The sequence below is a fragment of the Dipodomys merriami genome, unplaced genomic scaffold (assembly GCF_024711535.1).
Source record: "Dipodomys merriami isolate MVZ:Mamm:240054 unplaced genomic scaffold, mDipMer1.0.p SCAF_11, whole genome shotgun sequence".
In the NCBI taxonomy this organism is placed as follows: Eukaryota; Metazoa; Chordata; class Mammalia; order Rodentia; family Heteromyidae; genus Dipodomys; species Dipodomys merriami.
In genome coordinates, this window is record NW_027202382.1 from 24,812,605 (window position 1) to 24,838,409 (window position 25,805).

At 46.5% G+C, this 25,805-nt stretch overlaps 1 protein-coding gene, 1 long non-coding RNA gene and 1 pseudogene across 4 annotated transcripts; 1 reads left to right on the plus strand and 2 right to left on the minus strand.

Annotated features, from left to right (window-relative positions):
* Positions 1-1,614: 1,614 nt before the first annotated feature.
* LOC138822385 (small nucleolar RNA U3) lies at positions 1,615-1,912 on the minus strand (annotated as a pseudogene).
* Positions 1,913-11,343: 9,431 nt separating this feature from the next.
* On the minus strand, positions 11,344-15,760 carry Klf4 (KLF transcription factor 4). Its single transcript, XM_070011174.1, has 5 exons — positions 15,077-15,760; positions 14,831-14,951; positions 13,088-14,099; positions 12,789-12,953; positions 11,344-11,736 (listed from the first exon to the last, which is right to left on the minus strand). The coding sequence occupies exons 1-5, from the start codon at positions 15,079-15,081 to the stop codon at positions 11,561-11,563; spliced, it is 1,479 nt and encodes a 492-aa protein (XP_069867275.1). The 5' UTR covers positions 15,082-15,760; the 3' UTR covers positions 11,344-11,560.
* A 340-nt stretch (positions 15,761-16,100) lies between these two features.
* Positions 16,101-24,046, plus strand: LOC138819686 (uncharacterized). Of its 3 annotated transcripts, none has more exons than XR_011369573.1 (3): positions 16,101-16,312; positions 17,371-18,152; positions 23,852-24,046. It is a non-coding gene; the product is annotated as an uncharacterized lncRNA (long non-coding RNA). The 3 variants fall into 3 exon arrangements; XR_011369574.1 differs by lacking the exon at positions 16,101-16,312 and adding an exon at positions 16,563-16,760; XR_011369576.1 differs by lacking the exon at positions 16,101-16,312 and adding an exon at positions 16,816-17,059.
* The last annotated feature ends 1,759 nt before the right edge of the window (positions 24,047-25,805 follow it).

Consider the following 25,805-nt stretch of genomic DNA (forward strand, 5'->3'; position numbering starts at 1 on the left):
CAGCCTTGAGCAAAAAAATAAAATAAAATCACGGACAGTTCCCAGGCTCTGAGTTCAAGCCCCAGTACCAGCACATAGACAGATGATGGATAGATAGGTAGATAGCATATGACTCAAGAGTGTATGCTGGTAGTTAGATTTAAATTACCCATTTACTAATTATTTTTCACTTGTTTTTATTGATATTTTATCTCAGTCAGATTATCTAAGACTTATGTCCCTTGTTGTTAAAATAAAAATATGAATGCTTACCTCATAAGGTTATCATGGAGGGTTAATGAGAAAAATGTTTAATTATAGGAAAGGTATGGAATACACCTTAACAATTATTAGCCCTTATTTACAAGTATTACTTACTACATAATGGTAAAGGAGCACAGAAGTCCATTCCAGGATCTATCAAAAGGAATTAGATCTAAAACCAATGAATGGTACAAGTGAGCTAAAGGAAACAAAGCAAACAACAAAACAGAACTCAACACAACCAACAAAAGCCCCTCTGAAGACAGTATCCCAAATCTCATGAGTTCCAGGATACATTCATTCTTCTGCCCTCCTGATGCTCAATACTCATAAACACCTATGTGTTTGTGTCTTAGTTAGGGGACCTCAGTGCTTAGCCACTTACCCTGATATGTCCTGTGCAAGCTGAGGGTGAGAGTCAGGGAACCTCAGGCTAGAATGGAGATATGGGACCATAATAGTTGACCATGCTGGGGGGTGTGGCACATCCATCCACTCCCCCATTTGTACACAGATGGCTTTGGGTGGGAATTCTTTGGAATGTCTTCTGGCCCTGCCATTCATTTGCTCCTCTGCTCCTCAGAGCTTTCCTTGCTTCTGTGATCTGAAATGGCTCTCTGAGTCACTTGTTCATGCCTGGTGGCACATCCCCAGATCTATTTTAGGTAGAGATCCTGGTTAGGGGAAAAGGGATTATCTTTAGCTATTGGGAGCATTAGAAGAATGTTGGCAAATGGTATTGGAAGATGAGCAAGAGACAAGAGTGTTTCCTATGGGCTCAAACTGTAACCTCAAAACAAGCAAGCTCTAGTGTATAATGTTTAACAGCTAACTACCTCTGTGGCATTCTTCATTGAAAAGAGATTGGGTTTTTCCCCCTTCCTTCCTTTTTTCCTTTTTCCCTCCCTCCCTCCCTCCCTTCCTCTTTTGGTCCTTCCCTCCCTCCTTTCCTTCCTTCCTTCCTCCTTCCTTCCTTCCTTCCTTCCTTCCTTCCTTCCTTCCTTCCTTCCTTCCTTCCTTCCTTCTTTCTTCCCTTCCTTCTGTTTGTTCCTCTTTACATAGTTTCTCCAGAGTGTCACTGTATAGAACAGACTGTTCTGGTACTCAGAATCTTCCTGCCTCAGCCTCTCAGGCACTGGGATTACAGGTGTACACCACCATACCACATGAAGATGTTTTCTTAAGTTCATTTCCAGTGAATCTAACGACAAACAGAACTGCTAGTTCTTGTTACAGACTGTTGAATGCACATGCAAAATTCTTTTCACTCTGTGAATAAAATGCCCAGCAAGAAAGGTCATGATTTATTTTGTGATTTGGTAGTGATTATGGAGTGTCTTTTTTTTAAATTTTTTTTTTTAAAGAAACCACTCAGACTGTGTTCTCTCCCTCTCACTTCCCACAAAGGAGAAGAAGAACCATCATCAATGGCAAGTGGCAGACGCCCCGAGAAAACACCAGGTGCCAGCTTCACATTCAGGAGAGAACACTACCTCTTACACTCTACCTCTTATACTCTACCTCTTACACTGTACCTCTTACACTGTACCTCTTACACTGTACCTACTTCTTACACTGTACCTCCTCCCCGTGGTTTCAGGTACTCTACACAATCCTTGAGATTTCTCTAGTAACAAACTATAGAAATGATCCCTGAAAGGATAGCCTTTGGAGTGTCTTGATATAGGTAAGAAAGTATTGCATTTTCTGAGCTCATTATCTAAATTCCAACCTAGAGGAATGTGGGTTGTTTTTAAGAGAATGACAGATAAGATTACTTTTCTCTATTAGAAAAAGGGATGGGTTAGGCCAATCTTACCCACCTAGTTGTACGCTACAGCACATTACCCAGTGAGGAATAAAAAGCCAGTTCTTCTTCCAAAGGGGTGAGGAACTTGCTTTATCTCAGAGACTCTGCCTTAGGCCAACAAAGTCTAATTTACTCTAGCACCTGGGATGCAGAAGTAAGAGTTTGGGTTTCAGAGGCAGGCCTGGGTTCCTTCACAATTATGTGACCTTGGGCAAGTACTTGTCTCCCCTTAGTGTTAGTCTTCTTCCCTACAAGAAGGCAACAACAAAACCCTAAGTATTTTGGTATAAACCAGATGCCAGTGGCTCACAGCACTGAGCTTCTCAGAAGGCGGAGAGATCTGAGGATCCTAATTTGAAGTCACCCAGGACAGAAAAATCCATGAAGCTCTTATCTTCAATTAACCAGCAAAAAGCTAAAAGTGGAACTGTGGCTGAAGTGGTACAACACCAGCCTTGAAAGGAATAGCTGCTAGGCACCAGTGGCTCTTGCCTATAATGGTAGCTACTCAGGAGGCTGAGATCTGAGGATCATGGATCAAAACCAGCCTGGGCAGGAAAGTCCCTGAGACTCTTATTTCTAATAAAACCACCAGAAAACTGGAAGTGGAACTGTGGTTCAAGTGGTAGAGTGCTACCCTTGAGCTGAAGGGCTTAGGGACAGCACTTAGTCCCAGAGTTCAAGCCCTACAACCGACTAAAAAAAAAGAAAAAAGAAAAAGGCCCAGACATCAAGCCCTAGTAACCAAGTGTGTACATGCCTCTGGGCACATACAAACACCTCCCCCCCACCCCCCACCCCCACCCCCCACCCCCCCAAAAAAAATATCTGAGCATAATACCATACGTGCTCAATGAATATGAATTCTCCTTTATAATCCATTTACCTCCAGCTTATTCAAAGAGCAACTCCAAATCCAAGTTCAAGGAAAAAAAAAAAAAACATTTTCTTGTGGTCAGCGACAAAGATAAAAGAGAGAAACAGAAGAGTTAAAAAGAAACCAAACAAACAAATAAACCACATAGTCTAAACCCGCAATCTGTGAAATTATCCCTCCTCACGAAGTTTCTATTCCAGGCTTTCTGTTGCCAATCTGGGAACACTGTCAAAGCAAATGTTAGTTAAAAATTGTTTACCAAAGGACAGGTAGTTAAACATCATGTAGAGAGTATTGATGAGAGTATTGTTAGGGGAAATCTAAAATAATTTTTCTCAAACCTTTATTTATGAAGGAAGACATTGAACCAAAGTGTTCAAATATGTCCTGAGGTGATCAGAGAATTCTTTCTTTTCACCTTCCAGTTCCTTCTTCAAATCCACTTGTTGGCCATATTTCTTCAGTGCTTTCTTTCTGTAACAAAGCATGGTATTCTCATTAAGGAAATCGATGAAGAGTACAGACCTCCCTAGGAATGGTCAGTTGCCAAATTGACTACCAGCTCCACATTGCTGGAGCCCAGAAAGACCATTCAGACAGAAAAAACAGCCTCCTACTTCCTTCACCAGAGTAAATATTTGGCCTAGAACCTTTATCCATTTTCTTTTAACATACAATATCAACTGGGTCTCAGGACAAGAAAATGAAAAGGGAAGCATCCCCAGAACAAGTCACTGTTTCCCAATGCAAATTGAGATCTGAACATTAAACAATAGGAATCAACTAGTCCTTTCACAAAGGCACAAATTGCAAATCAGACTTCCATCCCAGAGAGGCTTTGCCTAACAAAGTCTTCAATGCAAAGAATCCCCTAAGCAAAGACTGCTGTCTCCTCCCTCTCCTCTCTCTCTCTCTCTCTCTCTCTCTCTCTCTCTCTCTCTCTCTCTCTCTCTCTCTCTCTCTCTCTCTCTCTCTCTCTCTCTCTCTCTCTCTCTCTCTCTCTCTCTCTCTCTCTCACTCAAAACAACAAAATCAGTTTGAGCCAGGTGCCCACAGTCTCACACCTGCAATTCCAGCTACTAAAGAGGAAGAGATCTGAGGATCATGGTTCAAAGAAGGGAAGCTGCTTATCTCTAACTGACCTGCAAAAGGCCAGAAGGGTAGCTGTGGCTCAAGTGACCAAATACTAGTCCTTGAGCCAAAAAAGCTAAGGAAAAATGCCTAGGTCCTAAACTCAAGCCCCAGTACTGGCACAAAAAGAAAGAAAGGAAGAACGAAAGAAAGGAAGAAAGGAAGGAAGAAAGAAAGAAAGAAAGAAAGAAAGAAAGAAAGAAAGAAAGAAAGAAAGAAAGAAAGAAAGAAGAAAGAAAGAAAGGGGCTGGGAAGATGGCTCAGTGGTAGAGCGTTTGCCTTGCAATGCATGAGGCCCTGGGTTCGATTCCCCGGCACCACATAAGCAAAAAGAAAAAAAAAAGCCGGAAGTGGCGCTGTGGCTCAAGTGGTAGAGAGCTAGTCTTGAGCTGAAGAGCTGAGGGACAGCGCCCAGGCCCAGAGTTCAGGCCCCAAGACCGGACCCAAAAAGAAAGAAAGAAAGAAAAGAAAGAAAGGGAGGGAGGGAGGGAAAAAGGGAAGGAGGAAAGGAAGAAAGGAAGATGAAAGAAGGGAGGCAGGAAATAAGGAGGGGGGAGTAGTTTGTTTCTATGGTGTAGATATGCAGTCTCTACACTGTGAAATCCCAAAGTCCTTGGGGGGGGAGGTTAAACACCCCAAAACTGTTCCATGTTGCATTAATCATTAGTTCCAAAAGGAGTTTATCATATTTTGTTGAATAAGGCCCAAACTTTCATGTTGAACTTGAATAACGGGTTTTTAACATGACTTAACATGCACCTGATAAAGAAGTTGGATTTTTATAAAATCATAAGCAATCAAGAAAATTGTAGAAGGAAAATGATACATGGTGGTTGAGTCTCTCAAAAAAGTATCTGATCACGTTCCAAAGAGGAAAACATTTGTAATGGGGCTGAGATGCTGATTTTTCTTTCTTTCTTTCTTTCTTTCTTTCTTTCTTTCTTTCTTTCTTTCTTTCTTTCTTTCTTTCTTTCTTCCTTCCTTCCTTCCTTCCTTCCTTTCTTTTCTTTCTTTCTTTCTTTCTTTCTTTCTTTCTTTCTTTCTTTCTTTCTTTCTTTCTTTCTTTCTTTCTTTCTTTCTTTCTTTCTTCTTTCTTTTCTTTCTTTCTTTCATTTTTTGGTTGTTGTTGGTCGTGGGGCTTGAACTCCAGGCCTGGGCACTGTCCCTCAGTCTCACAGACTTTTCCTGCCCGGGCTGGCTTTGAACCACAATCTTCAGATCTCAGCCTCCTGAGCAGCTAGGATTACAGAGGCGTGAGCCACCGGCTCCCAGCCAAGATGTGGATTTTCATTGCATGCACACACACACACACACACACACTGTGTGTGTGTGCTCTTTGTGTAGCAGTTGTAGGAAAAAGGATTTGTTGATATGTATATCTGCCTTATTTTTTTTCTCTCTCTCTCTGGTTCTCCTGCCTCAGCACAGCCACTGGTGAGGCAGGCCCTTGAGAGCATTACCTAGATTGGAGTTGCATGAAAAGAGAAAGCTGCACAGAGCCAGAATACTACTGTAACTCTCTGTCTCTGTCTCTGTCTCTGTCTCTGTCTCTCTCTGTCTCTCTCTCTCTCTCTTGCTAGTACTGGGTTTAAACTCACGGCCTGGGCACTGTCTCTAAGGTTTTTTGCGCAAGGCCAGTACTTTGCCACTTGAGCCACATCTCCCCTTCTGATTTTTTGTGCTTAATTGGAGATAAAAGTCTCACAGACTTTTCTGCTCAGTCTGGCTTGGAACCTCGATCTTCAGATCTGAGCCTTCTGAGTAGGTAGGATTATAGGCATGAGCTACCAGTACAAGACTGCCCTTTTGGTTTGGATTGTGTGTTTTTTTTCTTTTTTTTGTTTTTTGTTTTTTGCCAGTCATGGGGCCTGAACTCTGGGTCTGGGCGCTGTCCCTCAGCTCTTCAGCTCAAAGCTAGGACTCTACCCCTTGAGCCATAGCGCCACTTCCGGCTTTTTCTGCTTATGTGGTGCTGAGGAATTGAACCCAGGGCCTCATGCATGCAAGGCAAGCACTCTACCACTGAGCCACCTTCCCAGCCCGTGTTTGTTTTTTTTTTTTTTCTTTATGCCAGCTATGGGGCTTGAACTTAGCGCCTCATGTCCTTTGCACCTGTTTATTTGTTTTTGCCAATCCTGGGGCTTGAACTCAGGGCCCGGGCACTGTCTCTGAGCTTCTTTTGCTCAAGGCTAGTGCTCTACCACTTAAGCCACAGTGCCACTTCTGGCTTCTTCTATGTATGTGATACTGAGGAATCAAATCCAGGGCTTCATGCATGCTAGGCAAGCACTCTACTACAAAGCCACATTCCCAGCCTTTACATTTATTCTTGAGCCAGTAATAAATCTATGATCTGAGGATCATGGTTCAAAGCCAGTCCAGGCAGAAAAGTCCACAAGATTATGTCCACAAAAAGGCAGAAGCTGAGTTGCAGCTCAAGTGGTAGAGCACCTGCTTTGAGCAAAAAAACTAAGGGACAGTGCCCAGACCCCGAGATCAAGCCCTAGTATCAACACAGACACGGATACCCAAATACTTTGCACACCACATGTACACAAACAATTGCAGAAAACTGGAGCGTCTCTCAAGTCTCTGAACCAAAGAAAAGTCACAGTGATTGGGAGACTGAAAGTCTTTTAATTCTCAACTAGTTTACTGGAAAAACTTGGTTAGCAAAACTTTCTGAATTGGGTGTACCTGTTTTGTCTATCATCTTATTAACTAGCCAACTGAAGACAAAAGTATCAGAAATGCTCTAATTATGTCAGCAAGAATGAGAAAAGAAAGCAAGACACTAATTTTTACATAAAGGGCATCTCAATTTCTTCATCTGCTTATGGGCATAGAAGGAAATTCCATCTCTGTCTTTTATTAAAAGGATTCATTGAGTATCAAATGGTATAAATGCTTCATAAAACTCACAGACCTGTACAAAGGTGAAGAATTGTTATACACCAGCAAGAAGTGACCTGGACAGAAAGAGGTGTGCTTGTCCCTGTGCAAAGAACCCCTTCCAATTATGCCCAGGACATTCAGCTGTCCTGTAGCTTACTTGAAGCTCAGAGTTTTTAGTCCACATATCCAGGCTTTCCATAATGTCTCCAAGAAGTGATTACCCCAACCCTTGAGGGCTTTTCAGTGGGTCAAGCCCCTGAGTACATTGATTTTGTTATCTTGGGGATCTGGCCATTATGCAGTAACATGTGAGGTAGTACCCCCCTGGCCTTGTGGACAAGACAGGTTTGACTGATTAGTAAAGAGCTTGTTTTCATACAGAATTCTTGCTTTTTGGCGCAAGACTGGGACTCAAGCTCAGTATCTGAGGTTTTCACCCATTGGCTGATGCTCTACCACCTGAGTCACACCTCCAACCCTCAACATTCTTATTTCTGATAGTTCTTTTGGATTTATAGACAGAATATTCTGTGGCACATTCCACAGCTTTCATTATATAGACAGATTATGGTGGCTTTATATGAAAGATTATTGAATGTCTACCTGTGAATAATGATAGTTTCCAACTATTTTTATTATTATTATTATTATTAACTGCCTCTTGGCAGTTACTCAATATACAATAGCTGGTAGAATGTGCTAAGAAAATACAGAACTGAAACCAACAAAACGTAATGAACTATAATGAAATAATAAATAGAATGATTTAAAAAGTACATACATATACACAAAGTATAGGACTTTGTATGTAAGGGAGAGAAAGAGGAGGGGAAGGGAGTAGCTGATCTACAAATCCATTAATACATGTTGTGCTGAATTCAATAAGAATTGTCAGTCTCCAATGATGGCATACCATATTATTCTAAACATTCAATTTCTTTCTGTGCCAGTACTGGGGCTTAAACTTGGCCTAGGCACTTTCCCTTAGCTTTTTCTACTCTAACACCTTCAGTCACACCTTCATTTCTGGCTTGTTGTTCTTTATTCATAGATCATAGTCTCAGGGCTTTTCTGCCTGGGCTGGCTTCTAACCTTGATCCTTCGTTCTCAACCTCTCCAGTAGTTATGATTACCAACACATACCACTAGTATCAGCTTCAAACAATGTTTGAAAACAAAAATTATTCTATCTCATTGGAGATGGTGAAGGTATCTGATTGGGTTTTGGTTTTCCATAAAATAGGGTTGCAAGAATCCATTGAAGTAGAAAGAATATTTTGCAAGAAGAGACGGACTGAGCTTGACTAGTAGGAAGCACTACTGTTGATCGTGTGTGTGTGTGTGTGTTTGTGTGTGTACATGCAAGTTAAAATCTAGGACATAAAATTAAGTGTCATAAGGACAGTATAATAAGCAGGCATCTCAATTATTAGGTACCCTTTATTATACAGTGTCAATGGCTCTGGAACAACATAATGACAGTATGCTCAGGAGCACAAGACCTATAGCTCTGACCGTAAATAGACTGGCTATTTGTATATGTTGAATAGTGTTTTTGTCTTGATACATTTTAGAAAGGCTAACATTCATTTTAGATACTAAGGCCTTGTCAAGTTAAAAAATGTGAAATGTGTAGTAGTTTCCCTATAACAGAAAAGTTTGAATATTAAATATATTTTAAATAAATGTCTTGATAGTTTTGTGTGGGTTTTTTTTTCCTAATACGAGCACTTAGCAAAAAAGATGGAAACATTCAACAAACCTTTCTTTTTGTAAAACACAAGATCTCCCATAGCCCAAGCTATCCTTGAACTTGGGAATCCTACCTCACTTTTTTGAGAGCTGGAATTACAGGCTTGTGCTGCCACCCTGAGCCCCAAATCCAGTTTTGTAAAACAGTTTTGTAAGTCTTACGTAGAGCCTTCTGGCTCTATATAAGAGGTATGAGAGCAACCAACCACTATTCAACACGAAGGAAAATAAGTCTCAGCATATAGGCCTTTTCTTTACATAATTAAAAAAAATAAAACCTAAAAATTTTTACTTGCATTCTTAAAGTTTCTCCATGCTTATTCTTAGTTTAGAAAATTTGAAACTCAAAAGGAAAATTTAAGCTGTGACCATTAATAATATTTTGGCATTTCCTTCCTGAGAAAATTAAGTCCTTTAATTTCCTATTGTTTCTTTCTCTCCATCACACACAAAGGCACACAGCTAGTCATCCTGTTTATAGTCGTATATCCTACTTTTTCCATTTAACATACCATGAACATTTTTCCATGTCATTAAGTATGCTTTGAATATGTTCTTGACCGCATAAAATTCCATCCTATTGATGCACCTGTTTTCTTTTAAGCAGACACATGCCATGCTTCCCAGTCATGCTGGGCTCTTAATTGAAACGGCAAAGAAAATGTTGTGTGATCCACTATGTTCCTCTTATTGTTTTTAATTCTATTTATAAAAGGTATTGCAGTACAAACACATCTATGGACACTAGATAAGATGGCTAATAAACACTCCAGAGAAAATGTCAGCTAGTTCACGTCCCCTTGCTCTCCTTGGTTATATACATCACCAATATAAAAGTGTCAACTAGCCTCACCGTTGCTTCTTCCATTTTGTGAGAGCTACAAATAACTTTACCACCATCTCTTTGAGGTTATGATAGTATAGTTTTAACACTAAGTAAATGCTAAATAGCTACAACCTTCCAGAAATGTAAATGTCATACATATATAAAGTCACCACCTACAACTTTAAACTTGAGTATTCACGATGCAGATGTGGGGGGGGAGGGGTTGTTACTGCTCATGAATGCTCCCAACACTCCCCAATCTGAGTATTTTAATTTTGTCTAATTCTGTTTTCTAAGGGATTGTGGAAGTTTTATCTGCTACACACAGGTTTGAACCTCGTTAAGGGAATGAAACAGCATAAATGAAACCTTTAGTCCTCAGGAGGGCGCTGTGGAACTATATTCCTTGGGTTGCCTTGCCTGGGGAAATTTCTTTTGCTGCTCTTAATTCCGTAGGGAATGCAAAACCAGGCCTCTGAAAGCTGTAATTTCATTTACTTTTAAATAAAGACAAACCATTCCATCTTTTTTTAAGCTGTGAAACAGGAATTGTATGTTTACCAATGGAATACTGTCATTAAAACTGAGCAAATGAAAGAATTGAGCAGTTTTTACCTAGAAAAGGACATTCAAGGGAGGAAACTGCAGTTTTATATTGATTTGTAAACAGAACCCAACTGTGATAGTTCCTGTAAAACAAAATAGCATTTTAGAACAAGTCTTTTATAACTTGTCAAGATACCGTTGGTGCCAAGTGCCTTGGTGGCTAGCGCTAGACACTCAGGAGGCTGAGATCTGAGAATCAGTTTGAAGCCAGCCCAGGTAGGAAAACCCAAGTCCATAACAAACTTATTTCCAATTAAGCACCAAAAAGCCAGAAGTAGAGCCTGTAGCTCATGATGAGTGCCAACCTTAAGTAAAAAAGAGCACCCAGGCCCCGAGTTCAAGCCCCAGGACTAGCCTTCCCCTGTTATTACAGGTGGCTTTTTAGTGGACTTCTGTGCCCTGTACTCTAGTTTCAATTGAAATTTGTTTGCATGGACTTTTAAGATAAAAATAAAACAGTGACATCATTGTTCAGATAAAATATTATAGGTTTATTTAAAACTTAATTCTCACCTTGAGTATGCAAAATACAAACTCCACAAAATGTTCAATTTTTTTACTTTGTAGTTTACAAATATACAAAATAGAAGTTTGCTTAAATTTATATTACATATTTATTAAGGCAAGGAACTATATAGAAAAAACACATTTGTTCTGCTTAAGGCATACTTGGGAATAAACCATTGTACAAATTATTGCACATCTGAAACCACAGTGCATAACAGACTGTCTGCATAAAAAAAATGTTAAAAGTAAACCAGGCGTAATTTACCTGACTTAGGTCATACATGTAGATCGGAAGACAAAAATAGATTCCTTGTCAAAGTATGCAGCAGTTTGAGAACTTTGGCTTCCTCTTTTGGTACCTTTAGAACCAAGACTCACCAAGCACCATCATTTAGGCTATTAGAACACATATTCTGTACCTGAAATTTCTTCCTCTTCTTCTAACTGAATAATGGCTTTTAGAAGGCAAAGAGAATACAAGGTGATCTGTATATTTATATTGCATCTGAAAACACAATTCAAGGGAATTCTGGTCTTCCCTACTCCCCCTCCCCCCAACTGAGGGATCTAATTTATACCCTGATATCCACAGCTTCCGGTCACCCCCATTGTGGTGTTTGTAAGTCCAGGCATATTCAAGTTGATTTAGAATTGGAATGATAGAAGATCCAGTCTCAGACCCCATCTGTTCTTTGATTTTTTTTTGTTTTATTTTTTAATTTTTTTGTCTTTTTTGGATTCCTCCTTTCTCTTGATTATCCATTTCACAAGCTGACTTGTTGTGACCATGATTGTAGTGCTTTGCCAGCTGAGCTCTCCCCACATGGGAAGACAACGTGAAAGGTTTGAAAAAAAAAAATACTGAATTCTCTTCTGGCAGTGTGGGTCGTCGTATGTATCCACTGTCTGGGATTTAAAAGTGCCTCTTCATGTGTAAGGCCAGGTGGTCCGACCTGGAAAAGGCCCTGTCGCACTTCTGGCACTGGAAGGGGCGGTGCCCCGTGTGTTTTCGATAGTGCCTGGTCAGTTCATCAGAGCGGGCAAACTTCCACCCACAGCCATCCCAGTCACAGTGGTAAGGTTTCTCACCTGTACAGAGTAAAGGGGAAAATGAACAAAAACAAAAATGTTGAAGCCACGGCAGGGATCCTTAAATGCAGATTCCCCACATACCTCAGTCCACTTCTGCAAAAACCCAGGAATGACTTTTTGCCACCACAAAGGATTGTATTAAATTTCACATCAACGGGAATAATAACCAATCATTGTTGTTTTAAGTAGTTGCTCATTTTTAGGAGAGACACACACACCCCTCGCATCTACACTTCAATACAGACATCTTTTCATTCCTTGTGTTTTCATTCTTGGGAGCCAAAACCACCACTGTAGCAAATTACTGGTAATGTAAAGGCCCCAACTGGCACAAATATCCTATCCCATTACAATTGGCTCTAAAAATCCACAGGTGGCTAACATTCCGGCACAAACATTCCACTTTTCATAAACAATACGTCAAAGACAACTATATGCATCTGCTTAAACAATACTGAAAAATCTCTACAGTAACAATATATTATTATTATTGAGAAAGGGGTGGGGGTCCTGCTGTGTTGCTCAGACTAGTCTCTTCTAGGAGGTTCAGGTGAGTGGCTTACATCAATAATCTTAACTCAAAAATTTCCCTGGCTATCATAACACCAGTAAAATAGAAACCAAAGAAGGGTAGGATTTTTTAAAAAAGGTATATAAACAGAACCAGCAAAAACAATCCAGGAGAAAAAAAAACCCTAAGAATTGACTTTTTAAAAAAGCCATCATATTCCTGCACTGCAAAGTATAATTTCTTGATTACCAAGCGGAGAGAGAGGCCCACCTGCACCGATAATCTCCCTGCCTTTTAAGGGCCTAACGAAACTGCGCATTTAAGCACAGATACCATCCATCAAGCAAAAGGCTCCTGGGCAAAAACGCAGGCGCCAGTTTGCTGTGTCCTTCCCCCCTGTGATCCAGGAGATTAAGGAGATACTCTCAGGAAACGAGAGTCCAGGGCGACTCCAGAGCCCTGGAGAGGTGAGGACACCCACCTAACCTCCGGGCCTTTCCTCGCCTTCGCCTCCCCACCATCCCCTACCCCTACCTACCTGTGTGGGTTCGGAGATGTGCCTTGAGATGAGAACTCTTTGTATAGGTTTTGCCGCAGCCCGCGTAATCGCAAGTGTGGGTGGCCGTCCTTTTCCGGGGCCACGACCTTCTTCCCCTCTTTGGCTTGGGCTCCTCTGGCAGGCAGGAACCGGGTGGCATGAGCTCTAGTAGGGGTTGAAGAGGGTGGAGGTCACAACACTGTGGGGGGGGGGAGGATGTGACCCCCGACCGACACGCCCGAGTTCCCTAAGCGCCCCCCCCCCCCAAATCTCCTTCCTCCTCCTCCCCAGGGACTGACCTTGGTAGTGGAGCGGCGGGACCTGCGGCTGCATCTGGTCAGGCAGGAAGGGTGGGTAGTTGGGCCCCGGGTGGGCATGGAAGCCCGGGGGCAGCGGCAGGGCGGGGTGACAGTCCCTGTTGGCCAGCAGTTCCTCGGGACTCAGGGTCGGGGTAGTCCTGCTGGGGAGCTGCCGCCCCAGGGAGAAGTCGTGCGCGCTGGGCCGGTGGCCGTTGCTGAGCGGGGGTCCCGCACCCAAGTGGGCCTCCAGGGGCCGGCCGACGGTGCACGAGGAGACCACGGCCTCCTGCTTGATCTTGGGGCACATGCGCGGCGGCCCGCCGCTGTAGGGCGCCACCACCACCGGGTGGCTGCCGTCCGGGCTGCCTTTGCTAACACTGATGACCGACGGGCCGCCGTACTCGCTGCCGGGGGCGCTCAGCGACGCCTTCAGCACGAACTTGCCCAGCAACCCGCCACCTGGCGGCGGCGGCGGCGGCGGCTGCTGCTGCTGCTGCGGCGGGATGTACACCGGGTCCAATTCGGGCCGCAGGAGCTCGGCCACGAAGCCGCCCGAGGGGCTCACGTCGTTGATGTCCGCCAGGTTGAAAGGAGCCGTGGGAGGAGGCGCGGGTTCCCGGCCATAGAGGAGGCCGCCGCCGCCCGAGCTGCCCGGTGCCACCCCCGGGTCCCCTCCGGCCCGGAGCGGATAGCTGAAGCTGCAGGTGGAAGGTGCGCTGGGAGGGCCGCTGCTCGACGGGGAGGACGAGGACGAGGCGGAGGCGGACGACGACACGGTGGGGACCACCGCTTCTTGATGGGACAGCGAGTTGGAAAGAATAAAGTCTAGGTCCAGGAGATCGTTGAACTCCTCGGTCTCTCTCCGGGGCAGGAGGGCCGGGTTGTTTCCGCCGCACGCCGCGCCGGCTCCGCCACTCTCCAGGTCCGTGGTCACGGTGGCCGCCAGGTCGAAGGGGCGGCCGGGAAGCACCGGGGGAAGCCGCTTCATGTGGGAGAGCTCCTCCCGCCAGCGCTGCAGAGGGGACCGGGCGCGAGACAGGCCGTTAGTCGTCATCCCCTGCTGCCACCCCGACTATGTATGTACCGACTCGGTGGCGTTGGGCCCGGGGAAAACGCCACCCCGACATCTCCCAGACGCGAGATCGGGGGTGTGTGTGTGGAGGGGGGGGGGGAAGGTGACATAGGCTGAGCTAGATCCCAACCACCGCCGAGGTCCGAGGAGCGGCGGGGTGTGTGTTCGCCTTCGTGGGAACGAGCGCCACCGTCCCCCAGCCGATCTCCTCCTTCGCCGGATCCCGGGGCGGCGGGTGTGTGTGTATGGGGGGGGGGGGAATAGGACTCGCCAGGCGCCCGTGGACTTGGGGCACCCTCGCCACCCGACCGCCTACGCCCTCCTAAGGCTCACCCCAGCCCAGCCGGTGGCTCCGGACTTAGCCACCACCTCCCCCCTCCCCTCGCCCGGGTGGCCCGCACGCGCCCACCCTACCGTCCTCGAGACAAGTGGGGAACCGCTGTGCGCCCCTGGCGGCACCGCGGCGCCCAGACCACACACGCCACACGTTCAATCTACACCCCCCCCCCCACACACACCCCAGTCATCCTGGAGCCTGTGCGTCCCTTCCCGGGGTGATCCTCACCGCCCCCCCCCCCGCCCCAACACACACACACACCGGGGTCCGCCTAAGCCCCACTTCACCCACAGAAACACATCGGGAGTCCCGGGCCACCCCCGGCGACACTCACGTTATTCGGGGCACCTGCTGGGCGCAGTGTCTTCTCCCTTCCCGCCGGGCCGGGCGCGAACGTGGAGAAGGACGGGAGTAGGGCGTCGCTGACAGCCATGTCAGACTCGCCAGGTGGCTGCCTGCGGACCAGGCGGGCGCAGGGAGACAGGAGTCAGGGCCGCTCGGGGCCACCAAACACCCCACCGGTCCCCGGCCACTGCTCCCAAACACCCCAGCGGTCCCCAACACCCGGCATCTCACCTACCTCATTAATGTGGGGGGGCCAAGAAGGTCCTCCGGAGTCCGAAGAAGCGGGGGTACCCGAACCCCAGTCACCGAGTATTTAAAAAAGGAAAATCTAGAAGCGAAGCCCCAAGCCAAGAAAAAAAACACAAAAAACACAAAAACACCCAAGTTGCCCGATATTCGTCTTCTTTGGATTAAATATGAACTGGTGATGTCCTTTCTTAAAAGTTCCTTTGTATGCAAAAGTTCTCGGGAAAGTTGTAAACTCGTATCAAAATATCAACAGTCAGCAAGGCGAGCGAGTAGGTCCGGCGGGCGGGCTGCGCCCCGTTGCGCTCAGCGGCGTCCCCCGCCGCGGTCGCGGCCGCTGCGGCTGTCGGCGGCGGCACAGGGGCTGTGGCCGGGGCGGTGGGCGGGTGGCGCCGCCAGGTGAGAATGGCCGCGGTGGCGCGGAGCTGCGAGCTGGGCGGCGGCGCAGGGCGCGGAGTCCTGGGGGCTGCGCGGGGCGCGCGCGGCCATGGGCGCGGGCCACGGGCGGGTAGGTGGGTGGGGGGCCAGAGGGGCGGGGAGGGGCAATCGGCGGCTCTGGGTGCCGCCGCCGCCCGCCACCGCCTCTGCTCCCCGCGCGCCCGCAGCCGCGCTCGCTCACTGGGGCCGGGGAACTGCCGGCGGCCGCCGCGCGCTTCTTACTTTATAACTTCTCGGCTAGCGCCTACCCCCGCCTCCTTCCCGCAGCGCGCCCCGGTCCGCCGTCAGGCCCCGCCCCTCTCTTTCTTCTCCCCGCCCTCCCGCGGCCCCCCGCGCGTTGCCATGACAGCTAAATAAACAAACTCCACGCACGTGGGGGCGGGGGAAAAAGGAGGGGCGCGGGCGGGGCGGGGCCTGGCCGGGCTGGGCCGTGACGCCAGCCGGGCAGCTGGCAGGCTGGAGCCGCGCTGACGCCGGCGGTGGTGGCTGCGGCGTCTCCGGCGTGGGGCGCGGGGGTGCGGGGAGCCCGGTACAGGTCTGATTGGCGGCGCCACGGGGACCCTCCGCGCCTCCATACTCGGTCCCCCGTGGGTTCGAAGCCCGCGGCCGGGACGGCTGTTGGTAGTTGAGAAAAGGCAGCGCGCCCCTCCTTGAGCTCGTGTACGCGCTGGCCGCGCCGTCCGCGCGAGCGCGCGAGAAGCGAGCGCGATGATCCGAGTGACTCACCGAGTCCGCCCGCCCCTTGCAGCCGCGCTCCGAAGCCGCGCTCCCGCCCCGCTGCGCCTAGGTCCGGGGCTGGGCCTGGTCTCCCTCTTGATCGTCGCGGGGCTCCGGTCGAGTGTGGGTGGGGTGAGGTGGGGTGGGGATAGCGAGAGGAGGCGGGTGCCCAACCCTGGGTGGTGGGGAGCAGGAACCTCCAAAAGGCCGCCGTGTTCCGCGCCTGCCACGGGCGCAAAGACGCCAGCCGGGGATGGGGGACGGAGTGCGGGTTTCGCTATTTACAAATAAAAAGGAGGGCGGGGGGTGTGTGTGTGAAAGATTTATTTGGGAACCCGAGGCGCGTAGACACCTTTCAACCCGGCCTCTCAAAGCGCTTGGCAAGCTACGCGCTCCCCCGTCCACTTTATGGATGAGAAAACTGAGTCATAACGAGGTGAAGAGGCGAGGTGAAGGTCAAACGACAACTCGCTCGCTTCTGCCTAGGCTCCGGGGCCGGTCGGACCCACCGAAGAAGGGTGAGGGCGAGGCGTGGGGGGGGGGGGGGTCGGGGGGGAGTGGCTCGGGGCCGGGCAGGGGAGCCGGGGTTGGGTGGTGAGCGGCCCGCCTCCCCGGCCCACCGAGCCCCGCCGCCGCCGCCGCCGCGGCCGCCGGCCGGGAGGAAAGGAAAAGGGATCGTTATTTCAGCCTTTAGAACGCGGCCTCCCCGCCCCCTCCCGCCTCCGGGTTTGGGATCAGTAATTTTCCAGCCGGGAAATGTGTTCGCCCTCCTCTCTGCACGCAGTCCCTCCCACCCCCCCCTTCTTCTTCTTTAAACGTGAGTGTGGTATTCAGTATCGTTTGCTACACGTAGGCTCGCGTGGTGTTTATGTTGGATTCGGGCGTGGAGAGCTGGGTTCCACCCGCCCTCGCGGCCGAGCCCCCTCACCAGCCAAGTCAGCCCCGGGGGAAGCCAAGGGAGAAACAAGAAGAGGTGGGGACCCGGGGAGCCGGAGCCGGCGGTGCCCCCGCCGCGCGTGCGCCCGCCCGCAGATCCTGCGGCGCCAGGTGCCACGTCACTGTGTTGTCGCTGTCACCTGTGTGAAGCTCGCGATCTTGGTACCTACTTCTTCCTTCTTCTTCTTTCAGAATATGTGTTATCCCAGATTTTTCCACTCCTCTCCGACCACAGAAGCATTTTTGGAATGCATGTCGACCCGAGACGCCTCACTCTGCCAAAGGCAGGAATCCCTCTAGGATCCAGAAAGCCGGTCGCTCCGAAGGTTGACTTCTGTCCTCCACCTTGGTTTTTGGCTGTCGGCTTCCATGGGGGGTGAGGGCCCAGCCTTGGCCCGGGAAACATCCTTCTGTGGCTGGGAGGGCTTCAGTCCCTCCCCGTGGAACTAGGCCAGTTACTGAAAAGTGGGAGCCAAGACCACCCCCACCCCTTTCCTTGTGATGGCAAAGACCCACTGGTGGGCTACTGGGAAAAACCACTCCCCCCCCCATTAAGGTCAGGGTCCCTAAACCCCAGTGAAGTTGGAGGAGCTTTTGATTGGCAGCCATTACCCTTGGGATTTAAACATGTAAATCTGGATTTGGAGCTTATGGCTTGGCTAATCCATTTTACCAGATTCATTCGACTTGGCTTTTATTTACCTAAGGCAGTAGCCCTTCCCCCTCACCAAAACCAACCCGAAACGACCACAATTGAAACACACACACACAACAACTATAGTTCACAGATGAATTGGGAAAGCCACTATTATGTCATCTAATCAAGACAAAATTCTGAAACTCAAAAAAGATGAACTTTCCAAACAGCCTTCTGAGTGATAAAAGCCAATGCCTCTTAAGTGGCAGGCAACTATCTGGTTCTTCTGATTGCATCATGAAAGGAAATCTGTACTCACCCCAGATTTCTAAAAGAGGTAAGGACTTCTAGTTCACAAATCATCTCTTTCCAAGGCAGGTGCCTGCCGTGACAACAGGGTTATGACCCTCCCTCTTTTCAGAACAGGTAGGGCCAGAAGAGTTAAATCCCTGCCCTATATAATTTATAAACATGAGGCTGAGTAAACCTTTGATGACTAAATTGCACTCTAAAATAATAATAATAGAAGACACCCTTTAAAGAAGAATTAAATACTGGTGACTTTTATTCCAGCAAACTGATATTACAAGTTTTGTGGTATGGAAGTTAATTATTAATGTCTTTGCATTGTAAAATACTTTTTTTTTCCAGCACAAACTGCATTAATTGGCAGAGTAGAGTGATAGAAGCCATTAGTGCTGGGGAGGGGGTTCATAGAGCTGAAGAGGGGTGAAGAGATGTTCTGAATGTTTTACAAGCAGAACTCAGGAGTGAAGGAAGGGGGAATATTACCCATCATGACACCGTAATCCCCTGTACATCATCATTCTAATAACAATGATATTTTAAAGGCCCAGAACCTAGTACCTGCAATTGGGCATACATCTGGACATACTGGATACTCCGGGGGGAGGGGGAGAGTGGAGAGGCAGGTCCTGGCCTGTGTTCTGCATAGTGGACGCAGGACAGGATACAAAAGCAAGGGATGATTTTCTGTACCAGAATGGCTTTGAAATGAAATCCTTACTGATAATAGAGGGAGGGCTTTGCAACTTTCACAAGGGGGCCAAGGTATTCTTAGCTTCCATTTCCATCTCCCTATAAAACAGCCTTCTTTTAACCTTAGTGGTCTTTGTGGTGGTTTTGTTTTGAGACAAGATCTCGCTGTGTTAACCTGTTCTGGCCTTATCTTTCCTTCGCTTTCTGGGATTACAGGTAGGTGCTACCATGCTTGACTTTAACCTCAGTCTTACGGTACAGACTTACGAAAGTGGGCTTTAGAAGCCAGGTATGGCAGTACACACACCAGTATCCTAATACTTAGCAGGCTGAGTAGGAAGATCACCAGTTTGGTCTACATAGTAAGACCTTGTCAGAGAAAAGAAAGTGGAAAGAAAAAAGGTAAGCTTTGATACCTGATTTCCTAATCTGACTCCGCTGCTTGCTAATTGGGTAAGCAACTGACCTCAGTTTCCTGGTTCCTTGTCTATAAAATGGGGATATCTATGTTTTGGAGTGACAAAGATCTAATTAGATCATCTAAAGTATTGAATACAGGCCTGCCCAATCCATACATAGTAGCTTTTAATATCACATAAATAAAGGCTGGAAGGAGAGGAGCTATTGTTTTAGGCAAGTTCCAATTTAGTGCCCGCCCAGTACATGGTCATGCTCTGTATTTGTTGAATGAATGAGTAATGTACTTTTCCTTCTTGAGCAGTCCCTTAGTCGGAAGCTGTTCTCCAGCTCTCCACTATAAGCTCATTAATCCAGTTTCTTACCAGAACCACAGTTGGCCCAAGACTCTTACAATTTCATCACTTCCTCAGCTTCCTAAACAAAACATTGATTTCTCTCAATTCCTTCCTTCTTTTCTTTGACTTGGGCACATAGGCATCTACTGATTTATCCATTTCCATTGCTAAGCACCTCCATTTGCTTCCCATTTCCCAGGGTTTTTTTGTAGCTTCCTATTATGGCTGTAGCTCCCAACTCCTCTTTACCGTTTTCCTCCATCCCAGGAGAAACATGCCGGCTTACCTGGCTGCTTCACTGAAGGCTTCTTAATCCAGCCCTCCAAATTCTTTCCAGAATCTTTTCTAGAGACAAACCCCACCATCCTTAAACTTTTCACTGTATGTTCCTGCAAATCCCTGAATACATGGTGTGCCCTTTCGATTGTTTTTCTGTCTGAAATGAAAGACCCTCATCATACTCGAACTCCAAAGGCCCTTTCGAGATTTGCACTCTCGCTTAGCTTTTAAGCAAAGCTCTTGCTTTGCTCAAGGTTGGCTTTATACCATTTGACACACCTTCACTTCCACTTGCAGCTTTTTGGTGATAAATTGGATCAAATAGGCTTGCTTGCCTGTGGCTGCCTTTAAATCACAATCATCAGATCTCAGCCTCCTGAGTAGCTAGGATTATAGGCATGAGCCATCCATGCTGAACCAAAGCCCTCTCAATTGTCCCTCATTCAACGAGCCCCTGTCTTCTGAAGTCCTGTCTTCTGAAGTCTAATGAAGCAGTGGGCTGCCTGCTTTGACACTCATTTGGAAGAGTTGCTGCTACTCCCTATAAGCCTGTTGCAGAATGAGTGAAGTGAGTAGAACTGATGGGATGCGACTGAGGGGAGCCTGCCCTTATCCAAATGCATCCTTAAAAAGTTCATAGGCAGGGAACTTCATTTTTCACCCCTTTTTTTCCTTCATTAGAAAGCTTTATTTAAAAAGAGGGCTGAGGGCTGGGAAGGTGGCACAGTGGTAGAGTGCTTGCCTCACAGGTGTGAGGCCCTGGGTTCGAGTCCTCAGCACCACATAAGCAGAAAAAGCCAGAAGTGGCACTGTGGCTCAAGTGCTAGAGCACTAGCCTTGAGCTGAAGAGCGGAAGGACAGCGCCCAGGCCCAGAGTTTAGGCCCACGACCAGACCTCCCCACCACCACCAAAAAAAAAAAGGAGGGACTGAGAATGTGGCTTAGTGGTAGAGTGCTGGCCTACCATTCATGAAGCCCTGGGTTCAATTTCTCAATACACATAAACAGAAAAAGCCAGAAGTAGTGCTGTGGCCCAAGTGGTAGAGTGCTAGCTTTGAGTAAAAGAAGCTCAGGGATAGGGCCCAAGCCCTGAGTTCAAGCCCCAGGACTGGCAAAAAGAAAAAGAATAAAATCCCTCTCAACCCTGTTCCTTAAAAAAATAAAACTATTGGATGAAGTGAAAGAACAGTCCTGGCCAAGCATTGAATTAAAAAACTTGAAAACACAAAAATAACCAAAATTCAAACCAAAACCAAATGGAGAGAGTCAACTCTTCCGCAGCCAAATTCATTTGCCTTTCAAAACCCAAACGTGGGGTAGTGAAGTTTTTAGAGCAGAAAATGAATTACAGACATTTTAAAAATCAATTCTCAGAAATTTAATTAAAATCTTGTTCATGAACTCTTAGGTTGGATCACTTAAATTACATCATTTGCACAAAAACTTAGGCTCAACACATCCTTTAAGCTATTAAAAAAAATCTAAAATAAATAGGATTACCTCAATGATCCTTGAACAACTTCTCTGGACAGCAATTTGTTAAATTCAGCATTTTAGTGTTAAAAGCTTGTTTTGGAATGTTAAAAAGGTATTAAGAAAAACGTGTTGAGGGGGGAGGATGGGAAGGGATGGGAAGGGGAAACAAAGGAGGAGGCTACAATGCTTGGTAAGAAATGTACTCATTAGGGCTGGAAAGGTGGCTCAGTGGTAGAGCGCTTGCCTTGCATGCTTGAGGCCCTGGGTTCGATTCCTTAGCATCACATAAGCAAAATGAAAAAAGCCGAAAGTGGTGCTGTGGCTCAAGTGGTAGAGCACTAGCCTTGAGCTGAAGAGCTGAGGGACAGTACCTGGGCCCAGAGTTCAGGCCCCACGACTGGACCCCCCCCCCCAAAAAAAAAAAAGAAAATAAAGAAATGTACTCATTCCCTGACTTACAAACCTGTAACCCTAGTGTATATCTTTATAATAACTGAAAGAGATGAGCCTGGTGGCTCATGCCTATAATCCTAGTTATTTAGAAGGCTGAAATCAGAGGATCCAGGTTCAAAGCCAACTGGGCAGGAAAGTCCATGAGACTTTTTTTTTTTTTTTGTCAGTTGTAGGGCTTGAACTCTGGGCTTGGGCACTATCCCTCAATTCTTCAGCTCAAGGTGAGCACTACTGCTTGTGCCACAGTGCCATCTCTGGTTTTCTAGTGGTTTATTGGAGATAAGAGCCTCAGGGACTTTCCTGCCCGGGCTGGTTTGGCTTTGAAATGTGATCTTCAGATCTCAGCCTCCTGAGTAGCTAGGATTACAGGTGTGAGCCACCAGCACCCAGTTTCCATGAGACTTTTACCTCCACTTAACCCCCAAAAGGCAGAAGTGGATCTGTGGCTCAAATGGTAGAGTGTCAGCCTTGAATGGAAAAGCTAGGGACAGCACCCAGGCCTTGAGTTCAAGCCCTAGTACTAGCAAAAGAAAAAAATAATAATGTTGCTTTTTTTTTTTTTTTTTTTTGTCAGTCATGAGACTTGAACTCTGGGTCTGTACACTATCCCTAAGCTGTTCAGCTCAAGGCAAGCACTCTTATCACTTGAGCCACAGTGCCACTTCTGGTTTTCTAGAGGTTAATTGGAGATAAAAGTCTGACAGACTTAACTGCCAGGGCTGGCTTTGAATGGTGATCCTCAGGTCTCAGCCACCTGAGTAGCTTGGATTACAGGCGTGAGCCACCGGCCCCCAGCATAAAGTTACTTTCTTAAATGTCAAAGTATAGGATAGTTGTTTTTAATGGTAAAGTACTTGGCAACAAGTTTCTTTTGTGTAAAGAAGTTTAGGCTAGCCGGACACCTGTGGCTCACGCATGTAATCCTAGCTACTCAGGAGGCTGAGATCTGAGAATTGCTGTTGAAAGCCAAGCCTGGCCAGAAAAGTCCATGAGACTCATATCTCCGATTAACCACCAGAAAACAGGAAGTGGTGCTATGGCTGCAGTGGTAGAGCTGAAGAGCTCAGGGACAGTGCCTAGGCCCAGAGTTCAAGCTCCATGACCAACAACAACAAAAAAGAAAATTTGAGGCTAAAATGAGCTATCTTCAATCTGCCTGATTTTATTGTTAAGATCACCAGAAGTACCCTCTGGATACTATGGGCACTGGAAATCAGATTTTAAAGTAAATGAGAGAGCTAGGAATGTGGATTAGTGGTAGAGTACTTGCCTAACAGGAATGAAGCCCTGGGTTCAATTCCTTAGTACCACATAAGCAGAAAAGGCCAGAAGTAACACTGTGGCTCAAGTGGTAGAGTGATAGCCTTGAGCACAGAGAGAGAGAGAGAGCCTAAATTCAAGCCCCAGGATTGGCAAGAAAATAAATAGAATGCGCTAGCTGCCCAGCATGGTGATAGACAGCTGTATTCCCAGCACTCAGGAGACTGGGAAAGATGGAGAGATCTAGGCCAGTCTGAGGAAACATCTGAAAATCCAATCCTAGAAAAATTGAAAGTATTAAATTTAAATATTAGAAGAATTTAAATGAATTAACAAAACAAATTGGCCAGATAAACTCGTTGCTGGAATCATCTTCTTGCTCTGGTTTACCACATTTTACTGTTGCTGCAAGGAGGAGAATTAATCCCAAAAGAGAATTGACATTGTAGTCTCAAAATTCTTCATGTAAAAGCCTTTATGCCTTGAATTCTTATGTTCCTTTAGACTAAAGGTAAAACAGTTTTGCATTATGGAAAGTTGCTTATTATCCTGTACTTTGACATTTAAGAAAAAGCAACTCTTCGAAATAAATGCTTCACACCCTGAGAAATGCAAACAAGAAGCAAGCCATTCTGTGTTTAATTTTCTTCTCAGTTTGTGGGCTGGACAAGAAGGTAGCTTATTTTTACCAATGTGACATTATGTACATTGAGTGAGCCAGAGAAGTGACTTTAAAAAATTAACAGTGTATTTGATTCACCCATGCTTCCTTTTCACATGTTTGTTAATTGATTTCAATGTTCTTCCTGATCAGGAGAGTGCCCTGCAGGTGGCCAGTAGCAATGTTCAAAAAGAGAAAAAGCCCAGGCCCTGAGTTCAAGCCCTCGGATCAGCATGAAGGAAAAAAAAAAAGGAAGAAGAAGAAAAAACCCACCACAAGTATCAGAGTACTTGCCTAGAAAATACGAGGCCCTAAATTCAAACCCCATTACTGCCAAAAAAAAGAAAAGCCAAGGAAAAATAAAAGTTCTGGTAGCAGCCAAGTATCTCATAGTGTGTTCTGGTAATTCAAATCTAGACACACCCTTCTCATATCGAAGGCCAATCCGAAGCCTTCTGAAGGAGGGAGAAAACCTGAGGACATTAATCTGAGAGAAATTCCAGATTTATAACAGATATTCAAGAGAGTAACCTGTTCAGAATTAGGTAATCTGTTCAGAATTTAAGATCTGTTGATGTAGTCAGTTACTGATGATTTGTAGTGTGTGTATTTGTGTGTGTGTGCTGGTCCTGGGACTTAAACTCTGGGCATGGGTTGCTATCTGTTTCTGAACTTTTTTGCTAGCACTCAACTACTTGAGCCATAGCTCCACTGATTTTGGTGATGAAAGTCTCATGGACTTCTTGCATGGGCTTGCTTTGACCTCAGTGCTCAATCTCATCTTCCTGAGTAGCTGGGATTACAGGCTTGAGCCAGTGGCAACAGGCAGATGAGTTTTTCTAGTGACTAAATTTAGCCAACCAAGCTCTTGAGGGAAAACACTGTGTTTTTCTGTGTTCTGATATTTCATTCAGTTAAGTTTTCCATTGTAATAGAAAGTCACTGGGGCTTCCTTCAAGGACATAGCAATATCTTTGGCTTATCTGAATGTAGCTCCCAGGTATCATTATCTGAGTTTAACTTTTTGAGTCATCTTGCTATAATCCTATTTAGGAGTTGTATTTCCCAGAACTTTCTGGTTTATGGGAGATGAAGAGATGAAGGAATAAAAGCATGCTTAAGACTGTGGTGGAAGCCAAGAGCTCGTAGCTCATGCCTGTAATCCTAGCTACTCAGGAGGCTGAGATCTGAAGATCAAGGTTCAAAGCCAGCCCAGGCAGGAAAGTCCGTGAGACTCATATCTCCAATAAACCACCAGAAAACGAAGTGGTGCTGTGGTTCAAGTAGTAGAGTGCCTGCCTTGAGCTGAAGAGCTCAGGGACAGCGTCCAGGCCCAGAGTTCAAGCCCCAAGACCAGCCAAAAAAAAAAAAAGACTGTGGTAGAAGCTGGGTGTTGGTGGCTCTTGTCTGTAATCCTATCTATTTAGGAGGCTGAGATCTGAGGATCATGGTTTGAAGCCAGCCTGGGCAGCAAAGTCCCTAAGATTCTTTAATAAGCCCCTCAGAAAAAGCCAGAAGTGGAGCAGTGGCTCAGGTGGTAGAGCACTCACCTTGAGCAAAAGCAGCTTAGGGACATTGCCTAGGTCCTGAGTTCAAGCCCCAGGACTGGCTAAAAAAGAAAAGAAGAAAAAAAAAGACTGTAGTGGAGATATGTGGCTGTTGACACCCAAGGATTTGGAATCCTGGCCCTGTGTTGCCTGTTTCTAGCCCCATGACCATAAGCACATTACCCATCTACCATTGTTGTACTTCTTAGTTACATTGGTCTACGAATGTGTGGGTCCCACAAGTAGCTGTGAGCAGTGAGACATTATATATGAAAGGTAGCATTGATATTAGTTTTTCCTCTCAATAAGACAATATAGGGCTGGGAAGGTGGCTCAGTGGTAGAGCGCTTGCCTTGCATGCATGAGGCCCTGGGTTCGATTCCTCAGCACCACATAAGCAAAAAGAAAAAAAGCCGGAAGTGGTGCTGTGGCTCAAGTGGTAGAGTGCTAGCTTTGAGGTGAAGAGCTGAGGGACAGCGCTTAGGCCCAGAGTTCAGGCCCCAAGACCGGACCCCCCCTCCCCCCAAAAAAAGACTGAATTATAACTTGAAATGGTTTCT

Bases quoted from the DNA above. Each gene is read 5' to 3' on its own strand.
- Klf4 (XM_070011174.1), bottom strand. The intron at 14,100-14,830 runs GTGAGTGTCGCC...TCCCCTCTGCAG, and splicing joins CAGCAGGTGCCCCGAATAAC to CGCTGGCGGGAGGAGCTCTC. The intron at 12,954-13,087 runs GTCAGTCCCTGG...AACCCCTACTAG, and splicing joins CCCGCCGCTCCACTACCAAG to AGCTCATGCCACCCGGTTCC.